General features: G+C 38.2%; 1 protein-coding gene across 8 annotated transcripts in view; it reads left to right on the top strand.

Moving 5' to 3' along the window:
- PAK1 (p21 (RAC1) activated kinase 1) overlaps positions 1 to 22279 on the top strand; it is a 155707-nt gene that overhangs the window by 118484 nt on the left and 14944 nt on the right. For all 8 annotated transcript variants that reach the window (XM_054437827.2, XM_054437830.2, XM_054437835.2 and 5 more), the window contains 7 exons: positions 756 to 930; positions 3002 to 3065; positions 7335 to 7383; positions 12678 to 12790; positions 15839 to 15956; positions 19196 to 19295; positions 20338 to 20534. In XM_054437827.2, coding sequence (XP_054293802.1) covers positions 756 to 930; positions 3002 to 3065; positions 7335 to 7383; positions 12678 to 12790; positions 15839 to 15956; positions 19196 to 19295; positions 20338 to 20534 — 816 coding nt within the window. The remainder of the gene's footprint in view (positions 1 to 755; positions 931 to 3001; positions 3066 to 7334; positions 7384 to 12677; positions 12791 to 15838; positions 15957 to 19195; positions 19296 to 20337; positions 20535 to 22279) is intronic.

The following is a 22279-nucleotide window of genomic DNA, read 5'->3' as shown; positions in this document are numbered from 1 at the left end:
GTTATGTAAATGAATGAATAGGACATTTAATATTTTTAAAAGGTAAAATTTGAGTGCTTAATGTCTGCTGGGGATGATTCTGATTACCTCACATATTAATCAGTTTACTCCTACAGCAACCCCAAAAGATAGTTATCATTATTATCACCATTTTATAGATGAGGCAACTGAAACACAGAGAAGTTAAGTAACCTGCCCAAAGTCATGCAGAAGGTAAGAATAATAAGAGTTGGGATTTAAGTTCAGGCAGTCAGGTTCCAGAGTCTGTGTTCTAAATCACCACACTCTACTACCTCTTGATGAAGAACAAAAGTAGTTCCTTCCCTGCAAGGGTTCAGGATGTAAGGAGGGAGTAACTCAACAGAAGCTGGTGTTGTACTAGTAATGCAAAGTGCTATTTGCATTACTATAGGATATTTCTTTCAGCTTGGGGAAGCATAAAATATTACAGATGAAGGGGATTCTTATCTAATAGAATTGTCTTTAACTAATTTCTTTTGATAGTTGTCTAGCCTCTATTGAATATCTTTAGTGCTGGGACTCTCACTTCTTTTGTTTACAGTGAGAGTAAGGAAGGCCATTTTACCCAGAATGGATGGGCCTGGGCACAGAGGAGGAGTAATATAGATTTTGACGTAAGAGAAAGGATGAGTTTATTGGGGTTTGCTCTGTGGATGTTCTAACCTCACATCTAGGAGAGGTTCCCCTATGCTCACAAAGGCTGGTCTTGCCAAAATTTTGCACTAATAATGCAGGTATACACACGGTCTGTGATTGAACCACTTCCTGTCACTCCAACTCGGGACGTGGCTACATCTCCCATTTCACCTACTGAAAATAACACCACTCCACCAGATGCTTTGACCCGGAATACTGAGAAGCAGAAGAAGAAGCCTAAAATGTCTGATGAGGAGATCTTGGAGAAATTACGTAAGGAATTTATAGCTTTCTGAACCTTTCTTCGCTTTATGACTGGTCAAGCACAGAGATTTGCTGGTCGTAGGCTTGGTGCATGCACCTGGCTGGCCATGCTTGGTACCTTAGCCACAGACTGCTTCTCCTCACCCTGCCCCTGCACCTCCCTTTCCTGTCTCACAGCCCTGGTTGGATACTATGTTAGGATGGGGATGTGGTGAGAGAGTGTGGATAGCTCACTTTGAGGGCAGGGCACCCCTCACCCCTAGGCATATATTATAGAGATGACAAATAGTTTTTCTCTAATGAATAGTCTAGAATGCCATGTTGAGAAAGACTTGAGGACCTAGTGGAAAAGGGCGCTGTGATCGATTATTGATGTTTTGCCATTGACCTAGGAGAAGACAGATCTGCCATCTTGGTTGTAGGAAAAGAGGGAAGGGAAGTTAACATTTTATGAACCTATAATATGTATCAAATGACAAGCAGAATATTTTCTTGATTTTTTTAAAATTTAATTATCTTATTAACCCTGTGAAGAAAAGCATTATGATCCTAATTTTTGCAATTAAGATATCTGAGGCTCAGGGAGGCTAAATATCCTGCCCAAAATCACACAGCTAAAAAGTGACATGGCTGAGGTTAGAACACAGTTTTTGTTCCTGTAAGTAGAGCATACTGCCTCTTGCTGTCAAGTGGAAACTTCCATTTTACTTTCTTTAGCTGCCAGAAATGGGGGTATGTTAGGGTAGCTTATTTCTGTGTTTCAGTAAACTGCAGAAGAATTCATGTTAGAAGGAAGAACTAGGTTGATCTGTGGACTTGGAAGAATCATTTGACAAAGGCTTTAACTTATTCACTGTATCTACTTACTTCCAAAAAGGATTTGATGTGACCGATTTGGCGACGTCTGCAAACTGGCATTGCTTTGTGGTTCTCTAGTTCTTCCTGATTAATTCCTATGTGACTTTAAAACAAATTTTCACTGTTTTAAAAATTGCCCTTTTCTGGATCCCTTATAAAATGACAAAGTAAGAAAAGCCACTTACCTAGTCATCTGTTTACTCTTGTATGTAGTCTTGTTCTCTAAACCAGAGTTTTGTTTTGTTTTGTTTTAACAATAACACTTAGAATTATGACTTAGAATTAAGACTTGGCCTGGGAGTTAGGACACTTGAGTTGAAGCTTCTGCTTAGCCACTGACTTGTGTCTTAGGCAATTTTCTACTGTTCTCTAAACCTCATTTTTCTCATTTTTAAAATAGGGATGTTAATACTTGTCTCATTTGCAAATCAAATGAGGTAATATATGTGAAAAGTACCAATTCCTAGTAATTGGGTATTAATGGAGAGCACATTGGACCGGGAGACTAAAAATGAAACTCCTAATCTTAGCTCTGACACCAATTCGCTGTGTGACCTTGGGGAAGTATCTTCTTCCCTTCTGTGGGCCTCAATTTCTCCATCTCTAAAATACAAGTTATAAAACCCAATGGAAAACCTCTGTGTCGTTGCACTTAAAATATTCTTTGTTGTAAACCTCTTCTCTACTTTATCTCTCTGGCTTTTACTTAAAGTAGAAATCAGTCCATATATCACCTTTCTGAAGCTTTTCCAGTCTTTTTTTTTTTTTTTTTTTTGGTGCCTCTTTCTATACCCCTTTGGCATTTATCACAGCAATTATTATATTTGCATGGAACTTTATGCTTACTTATCTGTCTCCTCCATGAAATTGACCTTCTTGAGAGCAGGGACTACCTTGACTGTGTCATATCTCTTCATTCCTAACACAACATATGGCTTGGTGCGTATTAAATGAGTAAATATTTACTGAATGGATTAATTAAAAAATGAATGACTTTTAGGAGTTTAGAAATGGAATAGCTTACTATGAATTGAAGCAGTCAAGGTGATGAAACTTTTGGTTGAGACTTACGGGGGAAAAGCTGAGGGCCTGTTTAGCATGCTTTTTGGCTATTGGAGGTAGTTTTTTAACCTTTGCCAACTACAGGGGTTGGGAAAATGTGGGACCTTTTTTGTATCTTGATTTGGGAAAAAATGATTCATGGTCTCTGTTTCTTTCAAAGGAAGCATAGTGAGTGTGGGCGATCCTAAGAAGAAATATACACGGTTTGAGAAGATTGGACAAGGGTTAGTAGGGGCATTTTCTTTCCCTGGAGGAATGACTTTAAAGTGTGTGTGCCGGCATATATGACTTTGCTTTTGTTTTGCCTCTCACAAACCTTGTTCTTCTTTCTCCACTTTACCCCTCACTCATCTGGAGTTGTTATGTTAGACTGACTTCAGATTTGGCAGAATTATGCTTAATGTGAGAGATATGCCATTAGCTGACCATGTTGCTAAAAATACCCCTGCAGTGACAGTGACAGAATGGTTTTTTTTTCTTAGCACAAAACCAACTTCCCAAATTGCAACTCTGCTTTTCCGGATGAACCCTGTTTGTCCTAGTGCTGAGATCCACCAGCACTAATATAAAATGGAAGACCCAAAACTATAAACCCTTCTACTACTGTGATAGGACCTGTTTTTCTAGGTAGATGCCAGAATTTATCCTTCTGGCATTCATCCTTCTCTGCATCTTGTATGCTGCCCTCAGTGTAATGAATTCAGCAAATCTTAACTGAGTTCCTATTGTGTGCAAGGCACTATGAATTCAGAGACAATCTCTGCTTTCAAGGACCTCAAGTCAACAGAAAAAGATAGGCAAACAATTGTATAGTCATATGTTGCCTAACAAAGGGGATATGTTCTGAGAAGTGCATCCTTAGGCAGTTTTGTCATGTGAGCATCATAGAGTGAACACAAAACTAAATAGTATAGCCTACTACACACCTAGGCTATACGGTATAGCCTCTTGCTCCTAGGCCACAAGCCTGTACAGCATGTTACTGTACTGAATACTGTAGGCAATTGTAACACAACGGTAGTTGTATATCTAAACATAGAAAACATACGGTAAAAATACAGCATAAAAGATTAAAAAAAAAAGTATATTTGTGTAGGGCACTTACCATGAATGGAGCTTGTAGGACTGGAAGTTGCTCTGGGTGAGTCAGTGAGTGGTGAGTGAATGTGGAGGCCTAGGACATTACTGTGTACACTACTGTAGACTTTATAAACCCTGTACACTTAGACTGTACATTACATTTATTAAAAAACAAAGTAATTGTGCTATGACGTTACAACTGCTACAGTGTTACTGGGCAATAGGAGTTTTTCAGCTCCATCATAATCTTATGGGACCACCATCATATGCAGTCCATTGTTGACTGAAACGTCGTTATGTGACACATGACTGTCCTGTGGTTTTAAAGTGTTTGGCTGTTATTTTGAGTGAAAGAAGCTGTATATGAAAAAGCAGATACTGTCTCATTTGATTTATATGAAATTCAAGAACAGGCAAAAGTAATATATGATAATAGAAGTCAAAATAGTGGTTATTTCTGGGAGGAGGATGTAGAGTGGGAATAGGCATGAAGGAATCTTCGGGGGTAATGACTGTAGGGTCTTTTGAAAGTGTTTGGCCATTATTTTGAGTGAAAGAAGCCAGATATAAAAGAGCAGATACTATGTCATTCTATTTATATGAAATTCAAGAACAAGCAAAATAATGTATGATGATAGAAGTCAGAACAGTGTAGTTATTTCTGGGAGGAGGATGTTGAGTAGGAATAGTCATGAGGGAATCTTTGGGGTGATCTTGGTAGTGAACACATGGGTGTGTACATATACAAAAATCAAGTTGTACACTTAAGATTTGTGCAAATTAAGTTATACCTCTCTATAAAAAATAAAAATAATGAGATTTCTAAAGACCCACCAAAGAGATAAAATTAAAAAGAAACTGAAAAAGAAAAATGTCTGGCTCTCAGTGTTAGTGGAATGAAAGCATTGTTGCTAATGATGTCATTGAAATTTTCTTTTTTTTTAAAATTATACACCCAAGAATTTCTGAAAATAAAAGATTGCATAATATAGGGAGGTTCTGTCTATACAGCATTCTACAGTTCACATCTGTTATTTGCATTTATTGTTTAATCCTCAGAACAACTCTGGGCTTGAGTGGATCTTTTTTTTTTCTAGTTCCAGTGTTTTTCAAAATAGACATACTTTTGTGAGTTTGAACTGGTGTAAGGTATTTAACAACTTGAGAAAAAAATTATTTTGCTTACCTCAAGAGTAATGTGGGATGGTATTTCCTTTAGGTAGTGAAATTGAGATATTAAGAATGTAGCAGAAATGTACATGGACAAGCATAGGCAAGTCAAGTTTCTTCTCTGAACTGGAGTTTCTTCCTATAAATTTAAGGAAGACAGATTGTGAATTGACCTTTTACCTCCAGAACTTTTGTGACTTTTTTTTTTTTTTTTTTTTTTTTTTTTAGTTACTGATATATGAGACCTGTAAATAGGCAACATCTGCATAATGTTCTTTCCTTGCTTACTTGACAGGTCTGTTAGTGCTAAGGGAAGAATGAAATATTTATTAAGCACCTATGCTGATGTTTCCACATTGCATAATTTTTAAAATATAACTGCCACAGCAATATGATGAATTGGTAATATTGTAATTTTTGCTTGCTTTTATTTCTCCTTTAAGACCTGAAGATTATTATTCTTTTGGACTTGGAATTCATATGTCTAATTATATGTCTATTCAAGTTAGAAATAGGTATTAAGCAATGGGCCTGAGTAGCTTTCTAGAACTTTGTAATCATGGAGACAGTCCCCTGAGGCTTGGGCATGTTTGTCCTTTAAGTATAGTACATCTAGTAGGATCAGGAAGGGATGGGGATAGGAAGACAGATACCAGCTTTATAACAGAAGATAGCTAGGGGCAGGATAATCAGGCAGTAAAGAAATAACTGTCTGTACAAGTCATCCAATCCTTACTTGATAGCCAGTATGTTATAGTCACAGTTTCCAGGCATGTAGCTAGGATCCCAACTAAAAAGAGTGATGATTAGGGAGCAGGTGACCATAGTTTCTAGCTGCAAGGCATGCTTACACATGATTTTTCCCCCTGATTGACCTGGAATTATAATCTCAGGGCTTGCCTAGGAAGCAGTCTTGTAATAGAGCAGAATTTTAATTTTCTTCAAATTGCATCATATGTACCTAACATATGGCATGTACAGGTACAAATATGTGTTACAAATTACCTACTTACAAATACACAGGGTTTATGGTCTTAAGCATAAAATGAGGGTTTTAGTTATTTTGAATGGATTTAGTTATTTTGAATGAATTATTACTTTCCTAGCATTATTTCTGCATTTCTTCCCCCCTTCTTTGTCTGTATATATGAATGTGTATATACTTACATACATATGTATACACACGTGTCTAATGGGGTCATTATTACCTTGGGGGTGGGGCAGAGGTACCCTCAGATCGTCTGGGAGCATGCATGTTTGAAAGAGTATATTTAATATCATTTTATGTTTGAAAAATGAAAACTAAAAACCACTTTTATAATACAAACTACAGAAAACAGAATTCACATATCCTATTGATGGAATAAATGATTGAAAACCATTATTTTATTTTAAAGGATCCAAGTGTATCCTGTAATATCAGAGTGGGAAGGGTACTTTGAGATTAGATTATTCAGTGTGGTCCTTCAAGTTTTTATAGTTTTTTATTATTTATAGTTTTTTAATGTAAATTTTCACTAAAGATAGCGTACTTAAGTGTACAACTCAATGAATTTTCAAAAAGTGAACATGCCTATGTAACCAGTACCCAGATTAAGAAAAAGAACATTACCGACACCCCAGAAGTCCATATTCCTTTTTGATAAATAAATAAGATATGCCGGCTCACCCCCAAACACCTTCTGAAATTCTCCCCAGGGCCCCTTTCTCCCCACCTGTCACCCCCTATTTGAAAATTATAGATCTAATCTTATCCCTTTTATAGATGAAGAGTTTGAAGCCGCAAGAAATTAGAGCCACTTGCCAAGGGTGATGGAGGAGAGGAGAGAAGCAAGCAGGAACAGGAAATTAATATATATTGAGCATCCGTTATATGTTATGCAATTGGCTAAGTACTTTACATGAACTAATCAATTTAAATTATCTTATATTCTCTTATGTCCACTTTACAAATGAGGAAAGTGAAGCTCAGAGAAGTTAAATAACTTTCTTAAGATCCTACCTAGTAGGTACTAGGTAGAAGTACCAGGTTGGAATTCAGGTCTCTTGGCCACTAGAGCCTACGTTCTCTGTACTACCTCTTATAGCTTCTTAAATGTGAGAATGGATGCTGCAGGGAGAGGATTATTTTTACTGCTGTTGTTTTTGACACTCATAGATTGTGTGTAGAACTGCATTTGACAAATATCACTTCATTGAACACTGTGTTTTTTTCCCTCTTTCTCCGCCACCTTACTGTTCAGTGCTTCAGGCACCGTGTACACTGCAATGGATGTGGCCACAGGACAGGAGGTGAGTATCCACCACCCACTGTTGCTCCTTTAGTTCTGTTTCTTTTTATTTGGGATTAATTTTTAGCCCTTGTTAGGTCAATAGGAACAGTTCTAGTTTTTTTTTTTTTTTTTTTGAGATGGGATCTCACTCTGTCATCCAGGCTGGAGTGCAGTGGTGTGATCTCTGCTCACTGCAGCCTCCGCCTCCTGGGTTCAAGCAGTTCTCCAGCCTCAGCCTCCTGAGTAGGTGGGATTGTAGGAACCTGCCATCATGCCTGGCTAATTTTTGTATTTTTTAGTAGAGGTGAGGTTTCACCATGTTGGCCAGGCTACTCTTGAACTCCTGACCTCAGGTGATCTTCCTGCCTCGGCCTCCCAAAGGGCTAGGATTACAGGCGTGAGCCAGTGCGCCCAGCTGGAACATTTCTAGTTTCTTACTGTAGCATACAAGAGCCAAATAGCAGGATAACATGATGAAACTTAAGGTTTGGACTAAGGTGAAATAGATGGAGGGAAGTAGATGGATTTGAGATAACTTAGCAGGTAGGTTCGACAGGATTAGATGATTGAATGTGAACATTACTTACAAGTGGGTGATATTATTCAAGGAGAAAGGAAAAAGAAATTGGATACTGCCTGATTGCCAAGTGGATAGTTGCTTACACAAGTTTGGGGCTTTGGGGGGAAATCTGATCTACAGGAGATTTAAACCATGTCTCTTGACTCCTAATCTACTGGTGCTACCTTTACTTTCCACTGAACAGTGAAATCCTCATTTATTTGGAGGCAGCTTTTTGTCCCTCTCATTTCATTAAGCCATGAGAACTATAGCTAAAGCCTGCTGACCCAAGGTCTTATATTCAGTAGAAGGAGGATATGAAGGGAATATAGAGTACTTGAGATTTCCTTGCATTTTAATATTTGGTTGCAGAGTAGGAGTGTCAGCCAGTGAACTGTGGATGGCAGCTGGCCCAGAGAAGTTCTTACTTCAAAGAGTACCAGGACACAGTAATAGAGAGAGGCACCTCCTCTTCCAATGAAAATAGAGTTGGGCTCCTGTGAGGGAGGCTGCTAGAAACGTGCTTCTATATTTTTGGTGGTTGAAACCACGTGGCACCCTGGAGAAGTCATGGTTAATAGGGGTAGCACATATCTCACTAGGCTCTCGTGAGTTTTTACAAGTGTTAAAGCCAAATATTAAGGCTCCACCTAGGGTAAGCCAAGTTTTAAAAATCATTATTATGGTTAAGGATTTATTCATTGTTCTTTGATGTTAGAATCCAAAGACCAAGATGCTTATAAGCCTTTAGCTACTTATATAACCCTGGGCAAGTCATTTGACCTCTCTGAGCCTGAATTTTATGTATTTATAAAATGTGCATAATAAAACGTCCACGAAAGTGTTGAAAGAATTCAGTAAAGCAATACATGTGAAAATGCATTATAAACTTTATGAACTACATATTCATATTCATTTTTACTCATATACATATGTATGTATTCCACAAAGCATTTGCTTTATGCCACACCTTATGCTACGAATTCTGTGAAAGTTCACAGACATTAAAATCATATGTAAATGTAATAGACCATAATTTCCTTTGCGTACATATAAAAGCCTTGTAATATTGACACGAATCTGCCTTAAAGTAAAAATAATGGTGAGGAAGGAAGGATAATATTATCATGGCATTTTAATAATGGTGAATATGATGCAGAGATTAAAATAAAGAAGGCTATACTAATCCTGAAAAGAACTCTATGAGGTAGGTAATATTATTTCTTCTTTACTGCTGAGGAATTTGAGGCTCAGGGTGTATAAATAACTTTTTTTGCAAAGTTGTACTGTCAGCGATTACCAGGGACTGGATTAGAATCTTTGACTCCTAATCCTGTGTGTTTTGGGCCACAAGAGCACAACAGAGCTGAGGTTAGATACTAGAGTCCCTTGTCATGTTTCTGGCCTCTCAGGCCTCACAGTCCTTGATGGGAGGCAGGTGGGTGATGATGGTGGTTCCTGGAAGGCCTGGAGGCTGGCTGTGTGAGAAGCTGGCCAGAGGAAAGAGAAATTTAAATTCATTGTATGCCTGTCTTGTGGTTACAAAACGATGAATGGAAGGGAGTCCATCAGGGTGGCTAATGCAGTGTGGTCAGGAAGGCTTCATTTCCTGCCCCAGGGAGAATAAATCTTTATTGGAGTCCACGGGATGCTCAGTCTTTGTGAGTGCGTGCTTATTGGGGGTTATCCAGCTGAGAACGGCAGACCTATTGTCTCACATATAGGAAGAATGTTAGTGCTGGGAAGTCTTCCAGTTACAGATCCAACAATTATTTTTCAAGTTTGTTTTTAGAGAGAATGTGTGTAATAGAAAGAACAGACTGGAAGAGCCTTTGGAGTCACATGGACCTGTGGGCATTGATTATGACCTTAGAATTTTCTTATGAGTCTTAGCCTCAATTTTCTTACCTGAAAATGCAGATCATGATTCTTACTTTGCAGGGTTGTGTTAGGTTTTATTGTGATAATATAAGTAGGGCATCTAGCACAGAGCATGGGACACAGTTGGTATTTGATGAACAGTTGTGGTGGGAGAGTGTTTGCTGTGCCAAGTACTTATTAAATGCTGTTATTACTGTGATTACCATTTTCGTTACTGACTAACTTTATTGCTTAAATTATTTACTTATATGTGAGTAATGCATTGGCCGTTGTCTCACTTGGTATTCAAAACAATCCTGAAAAGAGAGGAATCAAGGTTGAGATTATCTTCAATGTATTGATGAAGAGACTGAGGCTCAGAGAGCTTGTGATTGGTCAAGGTCAGTAAGTGACAGTCAGGTCCTGAGCTTAAGTCCTCAGAGTTCAACTCCAGTTCTTTTTCTGTTGCAGGAATGCTATCTCCTAGCCTATATAGGTGGGGCTTAGGTGAAGGACACTTAGCCTATCCCATAGTTAGTAGCTATTGAAAAGGACTCCCGGCCAGGCGTGGTGGCTCATGCCTGTAATCCCAGCACTTTGGGAGGCTGAGGCAGGCAGATTATGAGGTCAGGAGTTCGAGACCAGCCTGGCCAATGTGGTGAAACCCTGTTTCTACTAAAAATACCAAAATTAGCCGGGCGTGATGGCAGATGCCTGTAATCCCAGCTACACGGGAGGCTGAGGCAGGAGAATCGCTTGAACCCTGGAGGCAGAGGTTGCAGTGAGCAGAGATTGCTATTGCACTCCAGCCTGGGCAACAGAGCAAGACTCTGTATTAAAAGAAAAAGTAAAAAGGACTCCCATGTCCTGCCCTAGCCTCCATATTAGCCTCTTTCTGCCTCTCCTCCCTTGCTGCTGCCAGCAGTGACCACTGTGTGGTTCGTAAGCAGTGTCCCATCCTCCAAGATGGCATGAGTAACTCAAAAGACATTCTTCTGGCTCCAGTCCTTAATGTGCGTTATAAGGGCGAACTATACTTAATATCTTTAGATCAACATGTTGCCTTTCAAATGTTAGGAAAAACTAATGCTCAGCTGTTATAGACAGCTGCAGCCAGACCAGAAGCCTGACCTAACAGGAAACCCCACTCCAAAGCAATTTTTCCTTACTTGAGGCAGGGAATGGAGGTGGTCAGATTTTTTTACAGAATTACTTCTATTCTTAATGATTAACTTGGTCTCTGCAAAAGACTGTCCATTCTTGACTTGAAGAAATAATAGAGTCAGGGATTTGTCACATAAAAGTTTGAATCATTCCTTCTTTATACTTCTTGCTACTTCTAGAAAGACAACTTAGTTCTGTTAGATGTTCGTGTTCTTGTCCACTAAGCAGGAAAAAGGAAAAATACCTCTAGAGAATGAACACTTAGAAAATAATTTAAAGTATACTCCTATGGGATAGAGGAGCCCGTTGCCATTTTTTTTGTTGTTTTTATTTAAAAACAAAGTACTTTCCAACCTACTGACTTCTCTCTTGCCCTCTTCCTTTCTACAGACATTTGTTGAGCACCAACTCTATGTGTGTAAAGGCCTGTGTTTGGCATTGGGGGTTCTGGGCTTTCAATCAAGCCCTCAAACCTCTCGATACACACAAACATACACACTAATCATTATACATGATAGCAAGTTGTAAGTTCCATAAGAGAGGGATAAATATGATCTTATAGGGCTTTAAAGAAGGGAAAAGGCATATTGGGTTTGGAGAATGAAGTCTCCTTTGGCCTGATACAAAGAGTAAGTAGCTTTTGAATGTATGGAAATGATACAGGCTGTTCCAGATGAAGAGAAGATTCTGAACAAAGGAAGGGGGACTAGATACCAGGGAGAACATGGAGTGTTCTTCATGAACACTCTACTCTGTGAAGGAATAGAGTTGGAAGTAAAGTAGGGGCCAGAACATGAGAACTTTGAATGTTGTACTGAGAAGCATTTCTAGGCAACCAGGAGCCATGTAAGTTTTTGAACAAGGTTATCAAATGTGTACTGTGGGGGAAAATTAATCTGGCTACACGTACAGGATAACTTGGCATCCCTTTTGAGGGTTCTAATCCTGATTTTGCTATTGAATAGCTATGTATGCAAGTCACATCCTCTCTGAAACACAGTTTCCCCATCTGTTGAATCATTAGTAATATTTAGCACACAAGGTGTCTTTGAAGATTAAATGAAATAACGAATTTGAGAACACCTTATAATAGTACCTTACACATAGAAGGAATTGATACCAAGTACCTTAGAAACTAAAGTATACCTTATATTCATGTTGTCTGGAAATTTGTTTTTATTTCTGTAGATAGAGCTCTCATCCTCCTTTTCTTTTCTTTCTTAACCTGGTCAACTCTGATTTATCTTTCTACACCAGGTTCAGAAAGTCACCTCCCCCTTTATGAAGCTTCTATACATGGCCAGATTGAAAGCGTTCTTGGCTTTTGCCGTATTTTGTGTTGCGCTAGCATTTTGTATGAACCTCTGTTATAGCATCTCTTTTCTGTTGTGACTTTTTAAAAGTATTTTTCTACACCAGGGTTTGATTCTGAAACTTTGATGTATATCACAGTGACCTGGAGGACTTTTTACATCACAGAGCTTCTGATTAAGTGATTTGGGGTGAGACCCGAGTTTTTTATTTCCAACAAGCTCCCAGATGATGATGATGCTGGCTTGAGACCTCACTTTGAAGACCACTGGTCTACACAGACAAATTGTGAATTACTCGAGGGCTAAGACTGTATCTTACTCATCTTTGTTTCCTGAGTACTTAAGGTCTGGTACTTAGCAGGTGCTCAATAAGTGGGAATGACTATGGTTGCACATTGAATATACTCTTGATTTCAGGTGGCCATTAAGCAGATGAATCTTCAGCAGCAGCCCAAGAAAGAGCTGATTATTAATGAGATCCTGGTCATGAGGGAAAACAAGAACCCAAACATTGTGAATTACTTGGACAGGTATGGAGTGGTGGGTCCCATCAGAGGGAAAGGGCCTTTGGGACTGATTGGTGGTGAAGCTGTTAGAGAAGAGGGCAGTGCCAGCACTCAGAACTGCTTCCATTTAAGAGTCTTCTGTGATGCTGAGCTCTCTGTATGTGACCCTGTGTAATGCTGGACACCTTTATTGCTGGGAAATCCTTCTGTGTTAGGCTGAACTCTACCACCTTGTAGCAACAGTTGATCCTAGTACTGTTTGTTTTGCCTAAGGGAAACCTACCAGCCCATCTGCCTGAGTCAAACATCTAGGTCCTTCACTCATTTTACATCCCAAATCTTTCCTTATTCTGCTCATCCTCCTGAATAACTTCTTGTTTGTTTATGTTCTCTTAAAATGCGGTGTGCAGAACTAGATGTTTAATTTGAGATCTGACCACTATGGAGAGAGTGGGACTCTTTCTAAACTCAACACAGCTTAATGATTTCATTCTTGTTTTATCTTTTAGGTTGTCTGCTTTGACTCCTAGTAAGTTTGCAGTCAAGTAAAATTTCTAATTTTTTTTTTTTTACATAAGCTTGCATTAAACTGGAAATGTAGAATTTTTTGACTATCTTCATTAAGTCCCATTTTTATTATTTTAGCCCATCATTCCAGCTCATCAAAATTTTTTTGCAAAATAGTAATAGTGGTTGTGTATAATATTTGTATTGTGCTTTACTTTGTAACAAGCACTTTCATGAACAGTATCTCATTGTGAGGTAGGGTTTTTTATCCATATTTTACAGACGAGGAAACTGAGGTTTATAGACGTTAATAACTTGTCCAAGAGTAGTAAGCCATAAAACAGCAAAGCAGTGTTTTGAATTTGAACATTCCTAGCACCAATATCTAGCACCTTTCTATTATATCATGTTCTTTTCTCCGATACCTGAAAAAAAAAAAAAAGTTAAGCTTCTTGCCCAGGGTTCGGAGACATCATAGGTGGAGGTGAAACTGGACTAAATCTTGGACTCTAATTTCTTTACCTCTTACATTGCATGACCAGCTACCTCTTCCTGTTACTGGTAGATTTCATAAGGGTGCCTTCTTGTTCTGCATCTAAAACACTAGTAAGCTTCAGTTTCCTTAAAGAAGAAAAGAGTTGAACTTTGACATTCCCAATACTGTAAAGAATAAAGCCTTCTTCTTTGAGATGGCTGTGTCTCCTTAATGTGGGTCCTGACTGGCTCTGAAGAATCCTCTGAAAGTCAGTACCTTATCATCTCTTTCAGAACTTATTATACAGAGGATATAGCTCATGCAAACTACTGAAGGTGACAGGGGTATTAGATTTTGGCTCAGGATATGGAAAAATGAAAGCTGTCAGTAAGGGTATGGCCTGTCTCACAAAATGGTGAGTTTCCCATCAGTGGATGCATCTACATGATAAGACGATGTTATTGAAGGAATTTGTGTTCTGGGAGTAGGATTAAGAGACTTGTAGATTTGTTTATTAATCATACCTTTACTAGTATTCCCAGAGACTTTTACTCTGGAAATTAGAAGTAAATAATGCTATCTTTGCCCTCAAATAGTTCCTGGTCTGGTATAGAAAAAAAAAATACTTCTGTAAGATCACAGAAGAGGATCTTAACCTGAGCATTCAGTGAAGGTGTTGCAAATGAGGGTCTGTGGTTTTTGTGAGATGTCCCAGAGGGGAACTCCATCACATATGGATGAACTCATGGGCAGAACCCTCATGATGTAATCACCTTCCAAAGGCCCCACCTCCTAGTAACATTAGTGATTAGATTTTCAACATGTAAATTTTGAGGGACACAAACTTTCAGACCATAGCAGTTCAAATCCCCATAGTCTTCTCTCTCAAAAGAGATTGTTGAAGAAACACTTAGTCTGTCATGTTTATTTGTCATGGACAATAAAAAATTATAAATCAGAACACAGAGTTTTATGGAAAGAGCTGTCGATTAGTAGTCAAAAAAATAGGATTCAAATCTTACCCTTTGCTTGAGTGCATTTGTTAAAATCTTCCAACAGTCTCCACATCTGTCCAGCAGTATTCCCAATATCAGAATGAAGATAAGATGATACCACACAGTTCAAGCCAATGCAAGAAATGTTTTTTTCCAATCCAGCTTCTTGTCCAAGACTGGCAGAAGACTTAAGGGCTCTAGGCTCGCCTTGTTTTTATTTGTCTGATTCTATAGTAAGGAAACATTGACTAGATAGGCTAAGTGACCTTTTTATTTATCGTGTAATAGGGTTGAGTGATCCAACTCCTGAGTGAAACTATCATTTCTAACTCATGTCAGCCCATAATCTCTCCGGGGATATCTTACTAAATGGTAGCCTTGGCTTATCAGAAGGCTTTGGCTCCGTAAGCCCTTGCTAAATTCGTTCCATTCTTGAACCACGGACACTCAAAAGTAGAGGTCAATTATCAGCATAATGACTATGTATACAACACTTTGCAGCTTTTAAGGGACTCTTACAAACATTATTTCATTTAATATTTATAGTTATCTTTTATTTTATTCATTGATTTATTTAGTAAAGATTGGCATCTGCTGTGCTGGACTCTGGGGATAGAGTCTTGAACAAGACCCAATACTTGGTCTCATACATCTCAGATCTGGTAGGACTCTCTGGGAGGTTTAGTAGCTCTCTCTTCTTTGGGTAACATGGACTCTAAATCCTATCTTTGTCAAATGTTTGGATGCTTCTAGAGGTGTGGGAATCATGTCAGTCTTTCTAATTTTAGGATGTCTTCCTTTGTGTTGTGATGAAATATAATTTTATTGTATCACTTTAAGTTAGTGATCTTAGTTCTGCCCTTTGGGGCTTCACAGAACATGTATACTTGGTTTTCTCCAGGAGCATCCTTGAGAGATTCAAAGTTAGTGATTCTGTCCCCCAGATTCTGCTTTTCCCCAAAGTAAAGAACCTTTTACTTTACTTTGTGCTAAGACGTAGTTTCACTCTGTGTATATGCTTAGCCTTTGAAACCCAGTGCTATGGCTCAGTGTACTCTGATTGTTCCCTCTCACCCTTTATCTGTATTCCTGCAGTTACCTCGTGGGAGATGAGCTGTGGGTTGTTATGGAATACTTGGCTGGAGGCTCCTTGACAGACGTGGTGACAGAAACCTGCATGGATGAAGGCCAGATTGCAGCTGTGTGCCGTGAGGTAAGGCCAAGGGCCAAGCAGTCTCGGGTAGAAAGCTGCCTCCATATTCCTGTCTCCTGAAGTTCCCTGTACAGTGAGATCTCAGCCTGGGCTCTGTGGAATTGGTAGAAATTAGTGCTGACACTGATATCATTCCTGCATTGTACCTGTGTTTGTCATTTCTATCACCATGATTTTTTTTCTTTAACAATAACTTTATTCTACCCATTGTAGAAAAATTATAAAGTACTAGAAAGTATATATTGTAAAAAGTCACTCATAATTCCAGTCTTAAAGATAACCACTTGCCTAAGCACGTTATAATATATTCCTTTATCTCTTTTATCTGGGCATATATTTCAATCATTTTTATTCTGCTTTCTTGCTTTATTTATGTGCTATAAGGAAAATAAAGCAGAGTAAGAAGGTAGTGATGGAGGAAGTACTATTTTAGACAAGATAGTCAGGGAAGGTTTTGCTATAGATTTGAGTAAACATCTGAATGATATATAAAAGCAAGCCAGCAAAAATCTAGGGTAAAATACTTCCAGGAAAATAAAAACAAAAAACAAAGCTCAAATAGATATTCCCTTTCTCCTCATTGCTATTAAATGTCTAGAATCGATAATATGCTGATGTAAGAGGAAAAAAAGCCCTCCAGAAGGCCTGGACAGTGTCCTCAGGGAATAACCACATTTCATTTCCATTAGAGCAAGAAGATGAAGGGAATATTCAGAGACATTGAGGATATTGGGTGTTTTGCTGATGACAGACTGGACTTTCTGGTGGCCCAATAATGCAAAAGTAATTGAAGTTTTTGCCATTACTTAAAAAAAAAAAAAAATGCCAAAAACCACAATTGCTTTTGCACCAACCTAATAGAAAAGTTAGGAAATTAGGGGAAGCATAGAAGATGAGATGAGGTTCAGAATTTTGTGGAGATGAGTATAATAGCATGATTGGGGTTTGATGGTGCAAGATCTGAAGGCATACTGCTGAAATTATGTAGTTATATATTTAATCAGTGTTAAGAAAAATAAAATGTGAAATCAATACTTCTCTAGAAAATATGGTCCCCTTTGCAAACAACTTTGGGATCTAGAATGTTCACAAGTAATTGGAATTAATTAATGGAATTAACACTAGGCTGGGATTCTTAGGGGTTCTGACTTTTTTTTTGTTCCACTACTAATGCAGTATTTCGTAACCTTCTTTTCATTATCTCCTTCTTAAGGAGCCTTTTTCCTAATCATACTCCCTGCCATGAAATTTTAATATCATAGATATATAGCTCAGCTGTTTGGGTCATAAACCATTGTAATACCTAAGATTTTTTTCACCCCACCCCCTTACCCTCAGGAACCAAGTTTCACTAGTGGAGAATACATGCATATGTATACTTTGGGAAATCGTTTTGCCTCATTATTAATCTGTAAAATGGAAATTGCAATATTCACACTGTATATACCTTAGGGGTGCTATATGTATCAAAAAGCACTTGGAAAAAAGTGTTAATGTTGTATAATAGATGGTATTACTATTCTTCAGTTCTAATAGAGATCATCTTCTCCTTTTTAAAACATCTTTATTGAGATATAATTCACCCATTTAGAGTAAATAATTCACTAGTTTTTAGTATATTCATAGAGTTGTACAACCACCATCATAATGAATTTTAGATCCTTTTTTTCACCCCAAAGAGGAAATTAATATCCATTAACAGTCACTCCCCAGGTCTCCCCTGACTCTCCCAGCCCTATGTAACCACTAACCTATTTTCTACCTCTGTAGTTTCCCTGTACTGGGCATTTTATATAAATGGAATCATGTAATATTTGCTCTTTTGTAATTGGCTTCTTTTACTTAGCTAGCATTATGTTTCAAAGATTCATCCGTTTTGTAACATGTATCAGTACCTCATTCCTTTGTATTGCCAAGTAATAGAATGGACATTTGGGTTGTTTCTGTTTTCGGCTGTTATAAAAAATAAAAAATTACTTTATGAACACTTATATACCAGTTTTTGTGTGGAGGTATGTTCTCATTCTCTTGGATGTATAACTACAGGTGGATTGCTGGTCATATGGCAACTCTGTACTCAACTTTTGAGGAACTGCCAAACTGTTTCTGTAGTAGCTGTACTGTTTTACATTCCTGCCAGCAATGTGTGAGGGTTCCATTTTCTCAAGATCATTCTTTTTCATCATAATTTCTGACATGCTGAGACCTGTTTCTCCACCCTTCTAAGAAGAGCAGCTCCTACATTTTCAGGGAAAATCCAATTCTGGATATTGTTTTATTCTTAATTTAGCCATTGGTATATTCTTAGAAAGTGAAGTATTAGGTTAGGACCATTTAAATAGTATTTTCCTGTTCACTTATATCTTTAGTGTTTTTTAATTGGTAGAAGTTTCTAAAAAATTAGTTTTGGGTCAATGAAATCAAATTATTGATTTAGTAGGAAAGCTGAGATGATCTCATCTGATTCCCACATTTTATAGGTGGGAGTCCAGAATTATATAGTCAGTGGGGTAGCAGCAGAACCAGGCATTTTAATTGTACCATTGTGTCTCTTTGTTACTTATTCTGCCTGCTAAGTATAGGTGTTTTCCAAGATTCTTCTCTTTCTCCTATACCCTTTGCCAGGTTCAACCATTTTTATAACTTAAACAAAAATCATCTCTTCCCAAATGACTTGTAAATATTTACCACTGTATGGAACCTAAGATTCATAAATTCAGTTGCCTACTGGACATTTGTCTTCAGATGTCAAATTCAGCATATCCAAAATAGTACAAAATATCTCCTCACCAAAATAAGATTATCCTGCTAACTTACTGCTTCTAGTATCACTTCCATATGTCTGCTTCCTCAAATATGACCCTTATTTGTTGTTTTCCTCCAGTCTGTCATTATAAGATCCTTTCCATTTTTCTTCAGTAATTTCTCTTGGGCCTTAGGTTCTTTACCAAGGATCTAATTAAAAAAAAAAAAAAAATACATTGGAGGAACTCCTTTACTTAAAAAAACAATTTTAAGGTGAAAGGCAGCATGGAGTGTTAAAAGAATGTTTAGCTAGGAGATGAAAGACTTGTTTCTAGATCTGGCTCTGTGATTGATTTGGGGCAAGTCCTTTTACTCACTGGGGCCTTACTTCCTTTATTTTAAAGTGAAGAGGTTGAATTACTTGATTTTCTATTAAGTCTTCTGTATTATATGTATGTCCTTTCTTTCTCCCCCTGCCCACACCACTTCAATAGTGTCTGCAGGCTCTGGAGTTTTTGCATTCGAACCAGGTCATTCACAGAGACATCAAGAGTGACAATATTCTGTTGGGAATGGATGGCTCTGTCAAGCTAAGTAAGTAGGAGCTTTAGGAATGATAATACTTCTCTCCCTGTGGGGCCCTGTCTCCTGTGAGATGGTCATCATATAATAGTAACTATGACACTCACCAGAGTGTCTTTATGATTTCATGGGATACGAGGGCTGTTTTATATTCTTCTGTATTAATCATAGGATATCATTTCATTATTTTTTCATTCATTTGTACATTTAACAACAACCACAAAAAACTTTGCTGAATGCTTACTCTATGCTAGGTCCTGTGATGGGCACTGAGAGTACATTTTCCCTACCTTCTCAATCTAGTGTGGAAAACATGTAATAGATAATTAGAAAAAAGAGTTTTGTGTAATTTCTTTTATTCAGTTATTCAGTAAACTTTTATTGAATGTCTAGTACATGCTGGTCCTTCTAGGGATATGAGGACAAGTAAGAAGACATAATCCGTACTCTCAAAGGCTTCCTAATTTAAATAAATTTGTAATTGCAATATAATGTAAAAACCATGGCAGGCAGAACATTTTGTTCAAAGGTGTAAAGACCAGTAGACCAGACAAACAGGCTGTGTCATGGGTGGATGGGCAGTTTATGGAAGGACTGCTAGCAGCCCTGGGCTTGGGGCATAAAAACAGGGCCATGCCTAGTCATAGGTGATTGGGGTTTAAATCAAGGACTCGTGCCCAAGGAATAAGGCAAGAACCTAGTCTCCAGATTTGGGATTATGGGAATGGTTTTTCAAGAACAAAGCAGAATTGGGATGAGCAATCAAGACCAAAATGGGCAGCTTGGACTTTAACACTAAGTCCCCTGGTTTGAGGAGAGGTAGGAGGCCAGAGATGGTGTTTCTTATATTCCTTCTATTTCTCTTCAGGGTTCAATAGGAAATAGGCTAGGAGCTAGACATGAAGGTGGTAGTCAAGTGACTTTGGAGAGACAAAGGATAGCAGAGCTGGAAGCCAGGCAGATCTTGTCACCTATGTGTAGGTATACAGTCAACACTTACTGAAGTGAGTGTATATCCTAAATGTATGTTCTTTCTCTTATTTTTCTTTTCTAGCTGACTTTGGATTCTGTGCACAGATAACCCCAGAGCAGAGCAAACGGAGCACCATGGTAGGAACCCCATACTGGATGGCACCAGAGGTTGTGACACGAAAGGCCTATGGGCCCAAGGTTGACATCTGGTCCCTGGGCATCATGGCCATCGAAATGATTGAAGGGGAGCCTCCATACCTCAATGAAAACCCTCTGAGAGTGAGTGTTACCAGTTCTATTTCAAGTTATTTGGGCTGTTGTCTCTAGTGCCAGGAAATAAGAATCCAGGCTGTTCTCTGTGGCTTTCAACCTAGAGATCCCTTTTCTGGATACAACTAGTCACTGTTGAACTTAAAGTGTAAATGGTCAAAGAAAAGGAATATTAGAAGTCACTCATTCATTTATTCAACAATTATTTGAGTCCTGTCAAGTGCGAGAAACTATTCTAATGAAAATAAAATAAATTAGTATGTAGTAACAGATGGTAAATGCTGTGAGAAAAAGCAAAGTAAGGGAGTTAACAGAGTAATGGAGGAACAGGTATGCTATTTTAGAGTAGAGAGGGAAGTTCTCTCTCATAAGTTATTTTATTCTGCAGAGTTGGGAAGTCATTAGAGGGTTTTGAGCTGAGGAGTAATGTGATCTGATTTATGTTTTAAACAGATCATTTTGGCCGCTTTTATGGAAAATAGACTGCGAGAGACTGTTGTAATAGTTCAGAGTGGTGGTGTCTTGGTAGGAGTGGAAGTGAGAAGTGGTCAGACTCAGGAAATGACTTAAAGGACTAGCTGACAAGATGAACTGAATATTAGAGAAAGAGGAATCAGCAATGACTAAAAGATTTTTGGTCTGAATTGCTGAAAAAATTCAGTTGCCATCTGTTGAAATGGTGAAGAGCATACTTAAGTTGGGTAATAAAGAGTTGGTTTTGAATGTGCTGATTTGAAATGTTAATTAGACATTTAAGTGGAGCTGGGAGTAGAGTTTGGCTTAAGAGTCTGGAGTTCAAGGGTGAGAGGTCAGGACTATAAACATAAATTTATTAGTAGATAATATATAGTTGGTATTTAAAGTCAGAGGTAGATGAGATCACTCACCTAAGGAATGAGTACAGTTAAAGAAAAGAGATTTGAGTACTGAGCTCTAGGTTATTCCACTGTTTACAGGTTGGAAGAACTAGCAAAGTAGACCAAGGAGTGGCCTTTCTAGTGTGAGGGAACAGAGAAGTGTCTTGGAGGTGAAGTGTCCTGGAGATGAAGAGAACAGTGTGCTTCCCGAAGGAGGAGGAGGGTAGGTTATGTGTCAAATGTGATTGATAGGTTAAGATGAGACTGAGAAATGAACATTGGATTTGCCAATGTAGAGGTTCTTAATGACCTTAACAATCAGTTATCAGTAGAGAGATGGGGATGAAAGTCTACTTAAATTCATGAAAGTGGAAGAAGAGGACATTGAGATGGCATGTATAAACAGGTTTTTTTTTCTCTTAAAGGAATTTTGCTGGGAAGGGTAACAAAAATGGAGCACTATCTTAAAATGGAGTCATGGGAGGGTTTTTCTAAAAGATGATGTCTGTGTGCTAATGGGAATGATTTAGTGGAGAGGAGGAAAATGGTCATGTACAAGAAGGAAGTGACAACCATAGAAGTGATATCCTTAAGTCGATGAGAGGGGTTCGATCAAGTACTGAAGTAAAGGACATTAGATTAGCATGGACAATTTATCCCTTGTAACAGAGCATATCAACACAGGTGCAAATAGGTTGGTAATCTTGGTGTGGGCAAATGTGAAATTTATTCTGATTGCTTTTATTTTCTCATTTATTCCTACCTCCCATCCAGTGCAGGAATTCCCTGTGCACTGTTGCTGGTAGGTGGTCATCTACATGCTCATGTCATACTTGGATATCTCTGATTATTGGAAATTGCTTCAGTGCACCAAACTGAAACTACCTTCTGTAGTTT

The sequence above is a fragment of the Pongo pygmaeus genome, chromosome 9, assembly GCF_028885625.2.
Source record: "Pongo pygmaeus isolate AG05252 chromosome 9, NHGRI_mPonPyg2-v2.0_pri, whole genome shotgun sequence".
Lineage (NCBI taxonomy): Eukaryota > Metazoa > Chordata > Mammalia > Primates > Hominidae > Pongo > Pongo pygmaeus.
Note: the sequence above shows the minus strand (reverse complement) of the source record. Positions and strands in the feature narration are given on the sequence as shown.